The 16,974-nt window shown below is 56.7% G+C and overlaps 1 protein-coding gene across 1 annotated transcript; it reads left to right on the forward strand.

Annotated features, from left to right (window-relative positions):
• The first annotated feature begins 7,486 nt into the window (after nt 1–7,486).
• Nucleotides 7,487–13,538, forward strand: TMEM235 (transmembrane protein 235). Its single transcript, XM_075559467.1, has 4 exons — nt 7,487–7,670; nt 10,560–10,640; nt 11,165–11,302; nt 13,297–13,538. The coding sequence occupies exons 1-4, from the start codon at nt 7,487–7,489 to the stop codon at nt 13,536–13,538; spliced, it is 645 nt and encodes a 214-aa protein (XP_075415582.1).
• Nucleotides 13,539–16,974: the final 3,436 nt, after the last annotated feature.

The raw sequence follows: 16,974 nt of genomic DNA on the forward strand, positions 1-16,974 counted from the left end.
ACATGATGGACAGCTCATAGCCATTGCACTGGGGAGGAACAGCCAACTGAGGTAAAGGGAGGCTGTGGGGGGAGGGTGCATCAGGAAGCCAGGGAGAGAGTGGGAAGACAGGTGCACTGGGACGGCAACCACGCCACACCACAGAGCAACAGGTGTGTGGGCGGCAGACTGGGAAGCAGGTGCCCTATTTAACTCCCACCAGGAGAAACAACAGAAAGCACTACACAGAACAACTCAGCTCACATCTGCCTGGGAAGTCAGCCGAGGGCCTCCCTGCTGAGGACAGGCTGGCACTCGAGCATTCTCTGGCCCCCACACCAGACGAACCAGGCAGGGCTACCTGCCAGCCTCAGATCCAGACTCTGCCTCCCCTGGGGCCCTCGCCGGCTGCCACCTGATGTAGCACCCCTCAGGGCAGTGACCTTGTTTTCATTTCCAAAAGGAACTCACAGCCAGATTTTTTTCTTACTGCATTTTGTAACAGACAAAACAAACTTGCCTCAGATTCTACAAACCAGCAGGTGGTGAGGCTGGGGTGTGAACCCAGGTTTCAGGACACTCCTGAGGTTACCCCAGCAGCCTGCACCCCAAGGAGGAGGGAGGCAGGCCCCTGTGGGAGGCCTCTGAGCTGTAGCATCCCTCTCCACATTGAGCCAGGTTTCAGCTGACTTGATGGGGACCAAGCAGGGACCTTGACCCTCACCCCTATGGAAAGTGCTATTGATCCACCACTCCTGAGCACCAGGGACTGAAGACCCGTGAAGCTGGGGGTGACAGCAAGAACAGCAAATGCCATTGACAAGAGAGGAACAACCAGAGCGATGTCAGATGAGGCTCAAACTCGCCCTTCATCGTTGAGCAGCTCCTAAAGCCAGTGGGAACATGATGGAGGAGAGCAGAGCAGAAATATTCCAAAGGACAGCCGGAGAAAACAATGTACTATAATGAGACGTGCCAAGACGTGGAGTTCGAAACCCAGAAGGAAGGACACGCTCAGCAGCCATCAGGTAAGAGAACTGAGAAACACTGGGGGTTTTTGTGAGCAAAGCATCAGAGGATGCAAGGACCACACAGAACCACTGTATAGTTTTATATATGTACTCTATATGTATGTATAGTCTATAGAGAGATTGGTTAACATGCAACCATTTCATGAGTTAACATATGATCAAGAGCCAGTGGTGTATGGTCGCCATGTTCCTTTTGCCGGGGAACAGACCAAAAATCATTCTGGCGAGAGAGCTGAGCCAAGCTGGGACACTGGATACACCTGCAACCCCATGAGAAGCCAGCTTCGAGAGAAACACTCTTCTGTGTTAGGATCCCATTGTGCAGCAAGAAGCCCTCTTTGTGGAACAAAAAAACATACGCTCCCTCTAAACAATGGATTGAAAGTGAATTTGATTTATCAATAAGACTGGAGTGCGGGCCACTGATTCAGAAACCGTGCCGCGGGGGTAGAAGAAGGCATCACGGCCTCCTGTGATTTGAAGGCTGTTGTGAAAGGAAACCGTACAGCAAAAGAAAGTTCTTCCTATCTGGACCCAGATTGTCCGATCACATTTATTGTCTTCCCTATAATTTTATAGCTCCTAATAAAAACAGCCAGAAAGAAGACCCAGTGATATTGAGGAAATCCAAGACACACTGAAGGCATTGACCAAAAAAAGCTCCAGGAATCAATGAAATACTAAAGGAAATGTTTCAACAAACCGATGCAGCTCTGGGCCCCCACTCATCTAGACCAGGAAAGACTGGAGGACAGCTACCTGGCCCACAGACAAGAATTGATCCCTATTTATGTGCATTCCAAAGAAAAGTGACCTACTGGGCTGAGATTATTGAACAATATATCGCATGCAAGTGAAATTTTGCAGAAGATAATTTTTTAAATGGTTGCAGTAGAACCTTGACAGGGAGCTGCCAGTCACTCAAGCCAAGGGGTCCTGTGATATCATTGCTGTTACAGATGGACCTTGGCTGATGGCAGAGGATATCAGAAAGATACGTCTCATTGACTGCAAGAGTGCTTGACGGTGTGGATCGTACCCAACGATGGGTCACATGGAGAAGAATGAGAAATCCAGGTGACTTCACTGTGCTCAGGAAACACCCATCCTTGGACCAGGAGGCGGACATGCAAACAGAACAGGAGGACCCTGCATGGTTTTAAATCAGGAAAAGCATGTGTGTGTGTGTGTCACGGTTGTATCCTTTCGCCACACTTGTTCAATCTGAATGCCGAGCAGATCATCAGAGAAGCTGCATTACTCAAAGAAGAATTTAGCAACTGATCACAATGATCGACATATAACCCCTTCCCAGGGGAGTGGACAACAGAAGAGGGGGTAAAGGGAGACAGTGGTTGGTGTAAGACATGAAAAAAAATTATATATATTATCAAGGGTTCATTAGGAAGGGAGGGTGGGAGAGGGGGAAATGAGCTGATACCAAGGGCTCAAGCAGAAAGAAAATGGTTTGAAAATGATGGCAACATGTGTATCAATGTGCTTGACACAATGGATGGAAAATGATGGCAACATGTGTATCAATGTGCTTGACACAATGGATGGATGGATTGTGATAAGAGCAGAAAGAGCCTCCAGTAAAATGATTTTTAAAAGAAGGATTTGGCATCAGGATTGGAGGAAGAGGTATTCATCTGTGATCTGCTGAAAGCGAGGCGGACTTGAGGCACTTGGTGAAGATCAAAGATGCTATCTTCTGCATGGATTACAACTCCATGTTAAAAAAAAAATCCCCAAAAGGGACCCACAGATAAGATCATGATAAAGATCACAGCTGTGGAGGAGGTAATTTTCCTGCACCCACAAGCCACACACATGGAGACAGCCGTGAACGCATCCCACCGCGCGCTGCAGTGGGCGGGCTGCCGCTGAGGCCTGTCCAGGGCGTCGAGGAGCAAAGAGGTCACTGAAGGCTGAGGTGCCCTGATTCCAGTCATGTTTCAGGCGCCTCATGTACATGGAAAGCTGGGTTGGAGCGGGGAGAGCAGAGGGATGTGGGTGCGTTTGAGTTACGCGGTGTTGGCAAAGATAGTGACCACTCCACGGGCTGCCAGAGAACCGAGACCTGTCTCAGAAAAAGTACCCAAACCAAACGCAATGCCATTGCGTCCCTTCTGACTCATGGTGATGGTACTATGGGGTGGGAGGTGGATGGGGGGCAACGACACGGTAGAACCGCATGTGGGTTTCCAAGATTGTACATCATTGCGGGATTGGAGAGCCTGGTCTTTCTCCGTGGACCAGCTGGTGGTTACCAGCCCAACGCGTAATCCATTGCATCGCCAGGGCCCCAGAATATTCCTCGGTCCCAGGTACTTACACAGTAATGTAGCAAAAGAGAAAGACCGTCTAGCAGGTGGACAGACACAGTGGCTGCAGCCACAGGTTCCAAAATAGCAAGGACAGGGCGGCGCGGGACTGGGCGGCGTCACATTTGTTGCACAGAGTCACCCACTGGGGCAGCCGCCCCCTAACCTTGGCACCGTGATGATATTGGCGGCTTCAGTTCTGGGTGCCAGTCCTGTCTGCCCGATGTCATCCCTGGGGTGTTCTCAGGCCCCTTCAGCTGCGGGGAGAAGATACTTCAATGTGGTTATCAAGGAAAAGGGGGTACCCAGCCCTGCTTTGGGCCACTTACAACTGAATGTCCTCATCACAAGGCAGCTCCTGGCCCTGCCTCAGTGGTCGGTCATGGTCTGATGCCCCCCTTGAAGAGACCTCACAGCCTGGACTCAGCATCATGCCACGCCACCCCCCCAGCCCTCGATGGCTCTGATGGAGTTGGAGCTGATGAGAGGCCGCTGAGGAAGGACAATAAGGGATCCTGTACAGCATTGACCTTCTAGAACTCGCCTGGGGTATCATTTGGGTCCATCTCTGGAGAGGTGTACTGGCAGAGTTCATCAAAGAAACCCATCGGGGTGACAAATGAGCCCATCCCTCCAACTTCTGGGCACCAGAACTTGGAGGGCAGGCCTGAAGCCGATGGACTGCTGGCCTCTGACCCGACCCAGGCAGTACAAGTACCCACATCTTAGTGCCGCTCAACGAGGTTCTCCTACTGGATGGTAGGGCTCTGGGAGGGACACCTGTGGAAATGACTCTCTGGGTCACCATGGCCTCAACTAGCCCCCGTCACTGGCCCTGATTACAGAGTCTTAGTCTATTTAGAAAGGAGCATTGGTAGCGCTGTGTTAGGCATTGGGGTGCTAACCCCAAGGTTGGTGGTTCGAGCCCACCTGCCACTCTGTGAGAGAACAAGGCTGCTCACGCAGGAAAGATTGAGTCTCTTGGGAACCTTGTATGGGGTCGCCATGAGTCAAGAGTGAGCTGATGGCAGGGTGGATATTCCATGTAGATTGGAACAAATCGATGGGACCCTTGCAAACTAGCTTGGGCCGCTAGGCAGTGGGGCCATTAGGAACACCCAGTCCGAAAGGGGTTTTTCTAGTTCTCCCTAAACACGGCCTTAAAGCTTATAAAAATTAAATGAAGAAAAACAAACAAACAACCTCTGCCATCGAATCGATTTCCATGCAGAGCAGGTCTGCTCCTTGGGGTTTCCAGGACTGTAACTCTCTACGGGAGCAGACAACCTCATTTTTCTCCCACAGAGCGGCTGGTGATTTTGAACCACTGACCTTGAAGTTAGCAGCCCAATGGTGCTCACCCCACAGCACCACCAGGGCTCCTTATTATAGCTTACACACACACACACACACACACACACACACACACGTGCTTTGGCCCCACTAATGCACTGTGAGCGGAGGCCACTACAGAAATGCCAACAGATCCTGTTGTCTAGACAGCTTTGGCCAGCCTGCAGTCTTATTTATTTATTTAAATTGGTGGGGGCAGGGCAATACTTTTTCAATAAAAGGCAATAGGTCAAAAAAAATAATAAATTGCGGTGAAACACCTTTCCCAAAACGTTCGCCTCGTGCACCCCTCTTTTTTGGCGTGGATGATTCCAGTCAATCTGCTATGGAGGAGGACGTCTTGCTTGGTGACGGTACCATGGAGGGCGGTGAGAGCGAGGCAGGCCCTGCAGGAGATGGACGGACACGGGCTGCAACAGTGGGCTCGGACATTGGAACCATTGTGAGGAGGGTGCAGGGCTGCGCTGTGTGTCCTTCCGTTGTGCACGGGGTTGCTATGGGTCGGAGCCGACTCGATGGCCCCAAACCACAACGTGTTTTGCCGCTGCCGTCATTGCTGTCTCTTTCCAAGCATCCTCGTCACCCTTCACTGACATGCTAGATCCTGCCCGCCACAGTCCCCTCTGCCCCCTCCCTCCCACCTGGAGACTGCTAATAAGCCCTCGTCCCCGCGCACTGGCTCATTCTGGATGTTCTGTGTCCTGGAGGGAGTCCCAGGACTTCCTGTCTCTATGGAGCTGCTGGGCCCTGTTGGGCTTGTCCATCTCATCTCTCTGTGATGGACACTTGGCTCGTGCATCTCCCTCTCTCTGTGATGGACAGTTGGCTTGTTTCCATCTCTTATCTCCTCGTTGTTAGGTGCCACCCAGTGGGTTTCAGTCCACAGAGACCCGGTCTGTGCCCAGTGGTTCTTCTGTTGGAGCCCATCCATGCAGCCGCGGAGTCCATCCATCTCATCGAGGGGCTTCCTCTCTTCCTCCTCTTGGCTAAAAATGACGTGTCACAGTGGACACCGCTGGGCAAGGACCTGTGGACCTGCTGGGTGGGGAGAGGCGGGGCTGCCTGTTCCTGTAAAGCCTAGGGAAGCACAGGGCTGGGCCAACTCTGTCCTGTGAGGCGGCATCGTGGACTCGCGGCAGGGAGTTGAGTTGCAGAAGGTCATTCTCAGGAGCCCCGCAGGTGAAGCGCACAGTTCTGTTCGTAACCCAGCAACTCTGCAGGAAAAAGACTGGTGGTCTGTTGCTATGAGGACCACAGCAAACAAAACCCCTCCGGCAGTGCTACTGAGGCTGCTCTGAATTGATTGGGATCCACCCAACACATTCTCTTTCCACCTTTCCAGCGATAGAGATAAAGGTGGGGGAAATGTTCCTGTGGGATAAGGGGGGGGGGGGCTTGAACTCCTGGCTGTTTTCTGCCCTGCAACAGGACACGCTGTCCCCCCAACCTCCCACACATCCTCATCTCATCTCTGTGGGTGCTAGGCTAGTCGTCTGACGAATTTCCTTCACCTTCCTGGCCTGAAGGCCCTAGAGACAAGACCCTCTGGTTGCCCCAGGTGCCCCAGAGAAGGGGCTGTGGACTGGCAGCTCTGTGAGTCTCATGGGCAGCAGGCACCTGGGGGGGGGGAGTGCAGCCAGGTACCCCAAATCCTGGGAGCTCTGAGTGGGAGGATGAAGACCTCGCATAAATGCCGAATCATTCCTCGCTGGATCCCATGAAGGATGGTTTCAATCACTTGGCTGGTCTGCTGCTGCATCCCCAAGGCATTCCTCAAACCAGGAGGGGGGAGGGGCAGACCAGTGCCCAGTGGGTGCTCTCCCCCACCCCAACCAGGGCTGGAAAAACTGACACTCAGATGGGAGCACACCTTGGACCTCCATCCAGTGACCAGCAGGATCCACTCTGCGGATGCAGGCTGTGACTCCTGGGAGAGGCCCCAGCTTGTGTCCCTGGGGCCTGGGTTCCCCTGCCCAGCCCCTGTTGCCCCCCACCCCCACACTCCCCAACGACCGCCCTAGAAGGTCCCTCTGAAGTCTGCAGACAGGCCTAGCTGAGGGGTCTGTAATGGGAACGAATCCTCAGCCAGATCTCTGCCCTCCCTGGCGCACAGCCCTGCTGTTCCCATCTGGCGATTTTTTCAGGACTGGGGCTACCTTTCCCCAGGCCAGGCTGCTGCGTCCCTCCGGGTTGAGCGACTGCCGGAAGCCCCAGGCGGCCGTGCCTGCAGCACCCCAGGGACCGCTCTCCTACCCCCATCCTCACAGTCCCCTGCAGCCCCGGGGAGGACAGACGACTGGGCCGGCTGCAACCACGCCACGCGCGAACCGGCCCTAGGCCGGGGGCTCCTCCGCCTGTCCCCTCCCCCCCTTCCCGCCTGGGAAGCGCCAAGGTCGCAGAGAGGCGGGGTCCGTTTCCCGGGAACCGAGGGGCACCGCCACGCCGGCGCGGGCAGAAACGGGGCACCGCGCCCAGAGGAGCCTGGGGGGGGGCGTCTGCCTGGACCCCAAGAATCCCTCCTTCGACCTCGCTCCCCTTCACCCCCCCGCCCCCATCTCACCCTGCTCTCCGACTTCCCTCCACTCTCCATCCCTCTCCATTCCGCATCCCCTCCTGCTCCCTTTCCCCTCCGCGGCGCTCCCCCCACCCTCATTCTGAGACTCCCCGCTTCCCCCCAACCACGCCCCCTCCGCTCCCCGCTTCCTAGTCACCCCTGCTCTCTCCGGGTCCGCATCCCCAGGCTCCTCTACAAGCCTTCCCCGCTTCTGGACCCTCGCGCCAGGGTCTCCGCCCCCCATGGCCCGGCTAGGCGCCCTGCTGGTGGCCGCCGCCCTGGGCGCGCTGCTCAGCTTCGCGCTGCTGGCCGCCGCGGTCGCCAGCGACTACTGGTACCTCCTGGAGGTGGCGGACGCGGGCAACCGCAGTGGCTCCGGGAGCGCCGAGCTGTCCTCGCACTCCGGGCTTTGGAGCATCTGTGAAGGTAAAAGAGCCTCCCGGGGCCTGGACGCAGCCCCCCACCCGTGCCCCTCACCCCACAGGCGCCCCCACCCTTGCCTGGCCCCACTTCCCGCAGCTCCAGGTCGCTCTGCCTGCAGAAACCCTGCAAATTTTGTGCGGTGTCTGTGTCGCTAGGAAGAAAGCAGTAGGGACGCTGGGCTTTGGCACCTGGGGACTGCGGCTTAGCCTAAGGCCGGCCCGTCACAGCCAAAGGCAGCCAGACCCCTGAGTGGGCAGACCCCGCAGAGCGTGGTTTCTCCCCAGAGGAGTGGACAGGTCTCTCTTCTCCATTAGCTTGTCAGGGCAAAATGGTGGACAGGGCTCAGAAGGGCCCACCCTTGGGCCAGTCCAGTGCGGAAGGGGGACACATGGGCAGTATGGACAGTCCTGCGTACAGGGCCCAAAGGAGCCCCCTGTGTACTTGAGGTTTCCTTTAAAGCCAAATCTGACTTCCTCACTCTCACATGTGGTAGGGTCCCTGCCCCCAGAGCCCCCCTCCGCTCTACAGGGTGCAGGATTCTATTCTGTGTGCGTGCATGCATGCAAAGACCTGATGGCTTAATGCAGTGACCTGATGCCCACTGCAAGATGGCTGGTCTTCAAAAAACAGAAGTTGAATTTTAAAAATTTGTGTGTGCATGAGAGAGAGAGAGAGAGAGAGAGAGAGAGAGAGAGAGAGAGAGAGAGAGAGAGAGAGAGAGTGTGTGTGTGTGTGTTGTGGGTGAAGGTTTACAGAGCAGTTCAAGTCTCCATTCAACATTTCAGGCTTAGCTTGTTTCACATCCTGGCTTATAGTCCCCACATGAAATGTGACATCCTCCCGGTCCCCTGTCTCCATCCCCTTCTCCCCTGACCTCTGGAGCTCTGTCCTTGAGCAAAGGCTGCCCCTCACGTTTCAATGCCAGAGGAACACACCTCCTAGTGTTATTCTTCCTCTGGGGTGAGACCTGTCTATTCAGGTACCTGTCTGTGGAGTTCTGTTGCAGACCTGAGGGGGGACTGAGGACCAGAGTCTTGGGGTCCCACCAGTTGCTCCCCCTCCAGCAAGCTGGATCCTCTTTTAGGGTTTGAGTTTTGCTTTATCTGTTTCCCCCTAGCTGCCCCTGGCCCTCTCATGTGTTCCCTTTCAGAGCAGCAGGTCGTGGGAGCCGGGGACCACCCAGTCCTCCTGCCTTCAGGGCTGTGGTGCTGAGGCTCCGGTGGTCCAGGGGTCTGCTGACCCAGTGTTCCCGCGCACCTTCCATGTCCACCTCTCTTCTCTGCTCCGGGCGGCAGAGACCCCTAGCTGTACCATCCCTGGAAGACCCCACTTGACACTCCCCAGAGTAGGATGCAGAACACTCTCCTGGGGTGGGGGGTATGTTGGTCCATTGACCTTGGTGCCCCCTGAGACTATGATCAGAGCCCCCAGGCCCAGAGACTCATTCCCCTAAGACGTGGGCGATGTCACTCCTGCCCCGAGTGCTCTGCCACAGTTATGGGATGTTTGCCACCACACAGTCAAATACACAGATGTTAATGTCCTCTACGCCACTCTCCCTCCCACTCCCATTTACCCTGCGTGTCCTTTCTGTCTTGGCATGCACTCGTCCGTCCGTCTGTCAGTCAGTCGGTCACCGTGACTGCAGGATTATGTAGACAACTGCATTCACCTCTTTCCAATGTCTTGGTGGGTTTGGGTTTTTGAGGCTACTCCGTGTGCAGGTATCTGTAAACAGCATGGGACTTTTGAGGGACACCCCCTTCCATTTGGGATCTGAGTGGACTTCCTTGCAAGTGGTAGGGCATCTTAGGAGAGGCCAAATTCGTCAGGAGCAAGTTGGGGAAGGCTATGTCAGGGGTGTCAAACTGGTAGCCCGCGGGCCACAAGCAGCCCCCGAGGTAATTTTTTGTGGCCCATGATACTCTGAAATAAAATGTAATGAGGGAACTGTGTGTATGGTATTGCCTCGATCCCTCCTAAATGCTGTTTTCTCCATAACACTTTTTTCTATTTTTATTTTATTTCAGAGCATTGTGGGCCACAAAAAATTACCTCTGGGGCCACATGCGGCCCTCGGGCCACCAGTTTGACACCCCTGGGCTATGTGAAATGTTGGATCTGGGCGGGCCTGGGGCCAGTGCTTCCCACCCTGCTCTCCAGAGGAAAGCAGTCCTGGGTTGTCCCTTCGCAGATTCCAATGGTGTGAACACTCCTTTCCTGTCCGGCCTAACCACCTCCTGGCTTGTGGAATTCCAGAGAAATTAACAATGAGCTCTTTTGAGTGGGGAGAGGGGCGTCCAGCCCACCACTGGCCTGTCTGCAGCCTGGAGACAGGAAGAAATCCCAGACTGGGACACAGCCACCTTCAGGGACTGGGGGTGGGGTATGGGTCCCAGGGGCCCCATTGGCTGGTCTCTGCCCATGGGGACTTTGCCACAGGTTCCTATGGGCTGGGGTGGAGGGCTTAGCCATAGCAAAGTAACACATCTGTGAAGCCCAAAGGGAGAACTTTGGGAGGATCTCCTGGTGTTCCCCAGGACCCAGGGGGGCAGGCCAGTGGGGCTGAGGTGGGGAGTCCACAGAGGAACGATATGAGCCAGGAGGCTACCCCGCTGCACCCTGCTCCCTCCTGGCTTGCTTCTCCAGCATGTGGGGAGGTGGCCTCCAAAGTAGACAGCCAGCACCCCTCCCCCCTTGCTAAGCCCCGCTGCTGAGGTTGATGGGTTCCACTGTGAAGGAGCCTGTGCCCTCAGGTTGGTGACCGATGGTCGGCCAGTGCTATGTGACCGTGGGTGGGGGACGTGCCAGCTCCCCTTTTCAAGAAGTGCTGGGGGATGAGCTCCCTTGTGGGAGCCCAGTTCCCCATCCGCACATGTGTCTGTTTTCCAGGACGTAACAGCTGCATCCCCGTCATTGACCCCTTTGCCACCGAGACCCTGGATGTGTCCAGCTCTATTCAGCACCTCATCTGTGAGTCCTGGTCACCCTCGTCTTTCCCGCAGTCACAGGTGTCAGGGTTCAGACACCCCTCCCAGAGCTGCTCCTGGATGACCCTTAGCTCCCTGCTGCGCTCGGCGACTGACTCAGGACCACAGTGCTCCCAACTGGCCAGCCCACTCTGTGCCTCAGTTTCCCCCTCGCTGACCACTGCCCTCCCACTTGGTGGTGGGGGACACAGCTCCGGGGACGGCTTCCTCTTGGGACCCTCCTCTGTCTCCCTAAATGGTTGCAGGCCTTCCTGGTGGGCATCACCCACCCACTGGCTGAGATTTGTGCCACTGGAGAGAGGGGGCGGAGGAGTACCATGGGAGCAGAAGGAGGAGTGAGTACCATCCAGCCACTGGTCTCCAGGGAGCTTGGGGCTCTTGGTCCCTGGGAGAGATTGCCACCACGGCATGCTGACCCCTCTCCTGCAGAGCCGCACCGAGGTCCCTGGAAGGCCTGGTCCCCAGCCCCCTGCCTGAAGCCCCTTCCCCTCTCACGCCTCCTCCCAGCGCTGCACCGCACTGTCATGGTGGTCCTGCCCCTGAGCCTGGTGCTCATCGTGTGCGGCTGGATCTGCGGGCTGCTCAGCTCCCTGGCTCAGAGTGTCCCACTGCTGGTCTTCACCGGCTGCTACTTCCTGCTGGGGGGTGAGTCTGGGAGAAGGTGGCCTTTGCCCATTGGCCCCTCACCACTGCTCTCTGGGCTGGTGCTGGCCTGGCCCACCTTGGCACTGGCGCCCTGGAGGGGAGGGGGAAGGTACTGGGTGTGGGGGTAGGAGGGTCTTGCTGGGACCTGTCTGCGGAGCCTGGCAGGGCTTCCACGGACTCCCAGAAGGCCCTGTGGGAGGAGCCAGGCTGGGCAGGATGGAGGGATGGGCTTCTGAGTGGGAAGGGCCTGATGGTGACAGTGACAGTCTGTCAGAACCTGGAGGAGGAGCCAGCTGCTGGGGACCCTCAACCTGCAGTGCTAAGCAGAGGGGGGCACCTGGTCCCACCCGACAGATGAAACGTCTCCCAGGCCCATTGAGGTCAGGAGGAGACCAGTGTCATGTTTGTCTCAGTCTTCCGGTGCCGTCAGCTCCCGCTGCCCACCAGGTCCCCCAGCCATGGATGTGTCCTCCCCAAGGGCCATGTGCCACACCTGGTGCTCTCTGCCCTGCAGGGGACTGTGACTCTTGGGGGAAGGGGCACTTTGTCAGGCCAAGAGTTGGGGGGGCAGCTGTGGGGGCAGGTCACAGGACACTAGACAATGCTGGATGACATGCGCTCCACAGGACAGGATTAGCCACCATGTCAGGGGTGGCCTGGCATGATCACCAGAGACATCTGTGAGTTTGGAGAACCTGGGGCCCCGGGAGGGGGCTCAGTGGGATTGCTACCAGGAAGCACAGGAGAAGGTGTCCCCCAGCCCCCAGCAGCCCCCCAGTCCTCTCTGCCCGCATCCAGCAGTTCTCTGTGTCAAGGGCCATCCAAGGGTCTGGGCAGCTCAGACAGACACACATCCTCAGGGCCTGCAGGCCACTGTCAGTGTAGACAGGAATGTCCCCCAGCCATCTGCCTACATCAGCACCTTAGGGGCTGGGGAAAGAGAGTCCCAGTGTGTGTGTGTGTGGGGGGGGGGGGCTGAGATGATGAGCTCCTAAGTGATTGCTCTCCAGGGACACGTCCTTCAGGAGGTCCCAGGGAAGAGAGGGGCAGGCGTGGGCGCCCTTGCAACCAGGGTGGGCTGGGGCCAATCTAGGCTCTGTGCACACTGTGCACAGTGGAAATGGAGGGGAGAGGGTGAGGAGGACTGAGAGGACATAGCGCCCCCCCAGGGTGGGATTGAACTGGGGGGGTGCTGAGTGAGGGTCCCAACTTAGTCTGTTGGACGGAGGGAGCTGGGGATGGAAGAGGGACTCAGGTGGATGGGATGGTGGGGAGCTTCTACAGACAAGGACTTGGCTCTCCGCCATGGGCCCCAGACCCCCCAGTCTCCACCCCTACAAGGAGAGAGGCCATCTCAGCCTTGCTCACCCTACCCTCACATTCAGACCCCTGTGGCCCCTGGACTAGCTCCATCCCTCCCCTTCCCTAAATTCTGCCCCTAGCTGTTTGCCTCCCTCATCCTCCCTGCCACCCTCTTCCCTTTCCGCTAGAGCAGCGGTCCTCAATCTGGGGGTCGCGACTCCTTTGGGGGTGAACAACCCTTTCACAGGGGTCGCCTGATTCATAACAGTAGCAAAATTACAGTTATATTAGCAATGAAAATAATTTTATGGTTGTGGGAGGGCTCACCACAGCATGAGGAACTGGATTAAAGGGTCTTGGCATTAGGAAGATTGAGAACCACTGCTCTAGGGGGTGGTGTTGGGGGTGCTCTTTGTAATGGGACATTATGGGTGCAAACCCCTTAAAACTCCACTGCTCCAGGTCTAGGAGCTAAAACTCCACTGCTCTAGGCCTAGGAGCTGACCATTGTGTCTACCCCCCTCCCTCAGCCTCCATCTCCCAGGTCCCCTGGGAAGGTGGCCTTGAAGGATCCAGGCCACAGGCTGGTCAGGGCTAAACAGGAGAGGGGAGACTGGGGAGAAGATGCCCCAGCAGTCATGAGTGGTCCTAGACCTCTCTCCTCAGGACCCCTGACCCTGGCCTCTCCCCAGGCGCCCTGACCCTGGCGGGCATCAGTATCTACATCGGCTACTCACACCTGGCCTTCGTGGAGACCGCCCGCCAGTACGGGGTCCAGCACATGCGGGCCGTGAGCATCAGCTTCGGCTGGTCCTCGGCCCTGGCCTGGGGCTCCTGCGCCGCCGAGACCCTCAGCGGAGCCCTCCTTCTGGCAGCTGCCCACGTCCTCAGCCAGACCAGCCAGCCTGGCCCTCCCCACTCTGTGGTCATCTGAGTCGGAGGTGGCCAGCAAGAGTCGGGAGAGCAAGCAGTGTCCTCTCCCTCTGTGGTTTCTTGGGCCGGCACGTGGTCAGAGCCCTGGGCTCTGGGGAGAAACGGGGTCCTGGGGTGGGACAGGGGCTAGGGCAGTGTCCGCATGAGAGGGGCACGCAGGGTCCTTGTGCTTGGCAAAGCCAGCTCTTTGGGGCTCCCCTGACCACGCTTACACCCTCAAACCTCCTCTCTTCCACGGCCACCCAGCCGGTTCTGACTCACTGTGGCCCTAGAGGACAGAGCACCCACAAGCGTTCTGAGGCTGGCAGTCCTTCGGGAAGCAGACTGCTCACCTCTCTCCTGAGGAGCAGTTGGTGGGTTCACACTGCGGACCTTCAGCGAGCAGCCCAGAACCAGGAGCAGGTTGAGGTTCCAGGACTGTGCCCACGGTGGCCGGGGTCCTGGTGCTCATGGACCCACTGACCACTGGTCAGTGTGGCATGCACCCACCCCATCCCAGTTGGTCCTGGTGTGCCACTGCAGAGACCCTGGGCTGGAGCCCCCCACACCTGGGTCGGGAGGGGGCCCCAGAGAGCAGTATATGTACTCAAACACTCCTTCCCCCATGCCCCCAGCCCCCCGCAGTCCAGCATGACAGTTACCACACGCCCACTTCACAGAGGGCCAGAGCGGTATGGACCCCTGTGTCGCATCACCCAATGGCAGGGCCAGGGCCCTGCAGGGTCAGTGTCATCCAAGCAAGCCTGTCCTGGGCCAGCAGGGACATGGCCGTTCCCGGGTTTCAGACCTGGTGGTGGGTTTAAACTGAGCCTTTTAGAGGGGACAGCTCTTGGCTTCCCTCCCAGCCCATGCAAGACTCCTACCCTGCTCCTCCTAGAGCTCCTTAGGGGGGACCCCAGTGGGCACCCCATACAAAAGGGGGAGGAAGCAGGTAACAGGGGCAAGGGGTCTGGCTAACTTAACCTGCTCATGGGTAGCCTTTGTGGTCAGGAGGGGCTGGTTTGCCTGAGGTGGCAGGGGGTGCCCAGGCTAGCGCTGCTGCAGGCTTATGGGATGGCACCCTGAGCCCCAGTGGAGGTGGGGTGGGGAGGTGACACGCCCCTGTGCTACCACAGTTCGGTGGCCCAGGGGCTTCCTGGGCAGCACTGGGAGGTGCTGATGGAAGGTCCCCGGAGGAGCATCTGAAGGTGCAGGCCTCGCTTCGCATTGCTGCCTGCGCACTCCATGCCCCCTTTGCTGCTTTCAAGGTCCCAGGAGCTCCTGGGCGCCGGGCACCGGGCTGTGACCTGGGCCAGCACGACCATTCCACACAGGGCAACGGGCCACCTTGTCCTTAAAATAAACCAGCTTGTGTCCTGTGTGACTCCGCCTTTGCTTCCCTCTTCTTCCAATTTGTCCAAACAGGTAAAGCAGGCCCAGGGGTGCAAACAGTGTGGAGGTGAGCCGGGGCTCTGTGCGTGTGTGTGCACGTGAGTGCGTGCTCCGTCCGTGCTCCAAGGGAAAGGCGATGTCAGGCGGCCAGCCCTCTTCTCCCTTCCAGCGCAGTGGGGGGGGTGGGGGCGACCCAGGGTGCCATGCTGACTTGAGGCAGAAAGCCAGGACTACTTGGTGGGCGGGGTCACTCGGTGGGCGGGGCCTCTTGTGACTGAGGGCGGGTTCTTGGGTTCTGGTGAGTGTGGCTGGAAGGGCCCTTCTCCCTACTCCTGGCTAAACCGTGGGGACTGGAGGTCCACGTTTCACACTAGGCCTCCTGGGCTTTGAGGGAGGACGCCAGCATGGACACACAGGAGGCTGATTGGGGACCAGAATTCCCTGAGGGGGAGGCCAGGGTGCTGGCCCGCTTCCCTTTTTGGACAGGCTGCTGTCCAAGAGGACAGGTGTCAGAGGGGTGAGTGCCCAGGCTGAAGAGTCACAGAGCAGATGGTGTGGGGACGCAGCTGAGCTGAGAGCCACAGGAGAGAGAGGTCAGAGGTCAGTGCCAAAGAGACCAGGCCCCCCTCTGAGAACTGGGGAGAGCCCCTAACTCTCCTCCCTGGGGAGGGGACTGTCTGGCCTCATAGCAGCCACAGGAGAAACCCTGGTGAAAACTAGCTCAGTAAGTTCACCCCCTCCTCGTGCACAACAAAGCCAGTCACCAACGCAGTCTCTCCTGGCCATGCCAGCCTCCTCGTCCCCTCCCTCTGACACACTTATCTGCACCCTTCTAAGGCCCAGCTCCAGCGACTGACCCTCTCTTTAGTAAATGCTCCTCTGTGTACAATATTCCTTCTGGTCCTGCAAAGATGCACAGCCTCCGAAGCACTAGGGAGCAGTTCTAGTCTGTCCTGCCGAACCAAACCGGGTCACCTCTAGGGATTATCTGCATACCACCAGCCAACTGCAGTCTTAGACATCCCCAGACTGTTTCTCTCGCCATCCTCCTCAGCATCTGTTACTGGTACAAGCTGTGTCTTTAATGTGCAAGATAGTTGGGTAGTCGATTTCTTTTAAATTATTGTCCCGAATTCGAGGTTTTTGGATCATAAGATAGTAAGTGGGGTGGTGTATTTCCTTGGGACTTACCTTCCTGTTCGCTAATTCTCTCTTCAGTCATTTGCATTTGCTATTAAGCTTCTCCACAGAGTTCTTATTTCGGTTATCCTATTTTTCAGTTCTAGAAATTCAATGCAGTCTCATAGTTTTGCCCTCGCTGCCAAATTTCTCGATATTGTCTTGCATTCCCTGAATATTTTGTTGTAAAGTTTATGTCTCATAGCTCCATTATGCCGATTCTCTTCTCTTCTCTGGTTTTTTCCCTCCTGACTTCAGTCACGTGTTGTTCCATCCTGTGCCTGGTTGCTGCTGGCAGATTGGGGACATCACCTATAAAAATCCGTAGAGAAAACTGGCAGAAGCTGCTTCCAGCTTCCTGCAGAGGAAAGGTGGCCACAATGCCTAGTCCCAGTCTAGGTTTCTCTCTTCCAGACCTTTCTTATGACCCATTCCTGGCCTGCCGTCTCTCCAGGACATCCAGACAGAATTTTATCTGTCTGTATTTGGTGCAGCTTTATTGATCCCAGGGAAGGGGTGGTCTTAACCCCGGAGAGAGTCTACAATATAAGAGACGCTAAAAGTGAAATCTAGCCCCAAATGCATTGCTTCATAAACAGATAACATTTATCTATCTATCTATCTATCTATCTATCTATCTATCTATCTATCTATCTATCTATCTATCTATCTATCTATTTATTAAGATCTTATAGTTCATCCATGCTCTGGTGAGAAACCCACATGACCATGGCACACCAGGTCACTGTAGAGCATCTTTATTCTGTCTGTCTTCCGATCGCCAGCTCACGGCTGGGACCCTTTCTTTCTGCTGTGCCGACGTCGGCCTCCCTCAGCAGCCCCCGACTCCCTCACTCTGTTCGTGCCTTCCTCGCGCGGTTCTGGGG

This window comes from Tenrec ecaudatus, chromosome 10 (genome assembly GCF_050624435.1).
Source record: "Tenrec ecaudatus isolate mTenEca1 chromosome 10, mTenEca1.hap1, whole genome shotgun sequence".
Classification (NCBI taxonomy): Eukaryota; Metazoa; Chordata; class Mammalia; order Afrosoricida; family Tenrecidae; genus Tenrec; species Tenrec ecaudatus.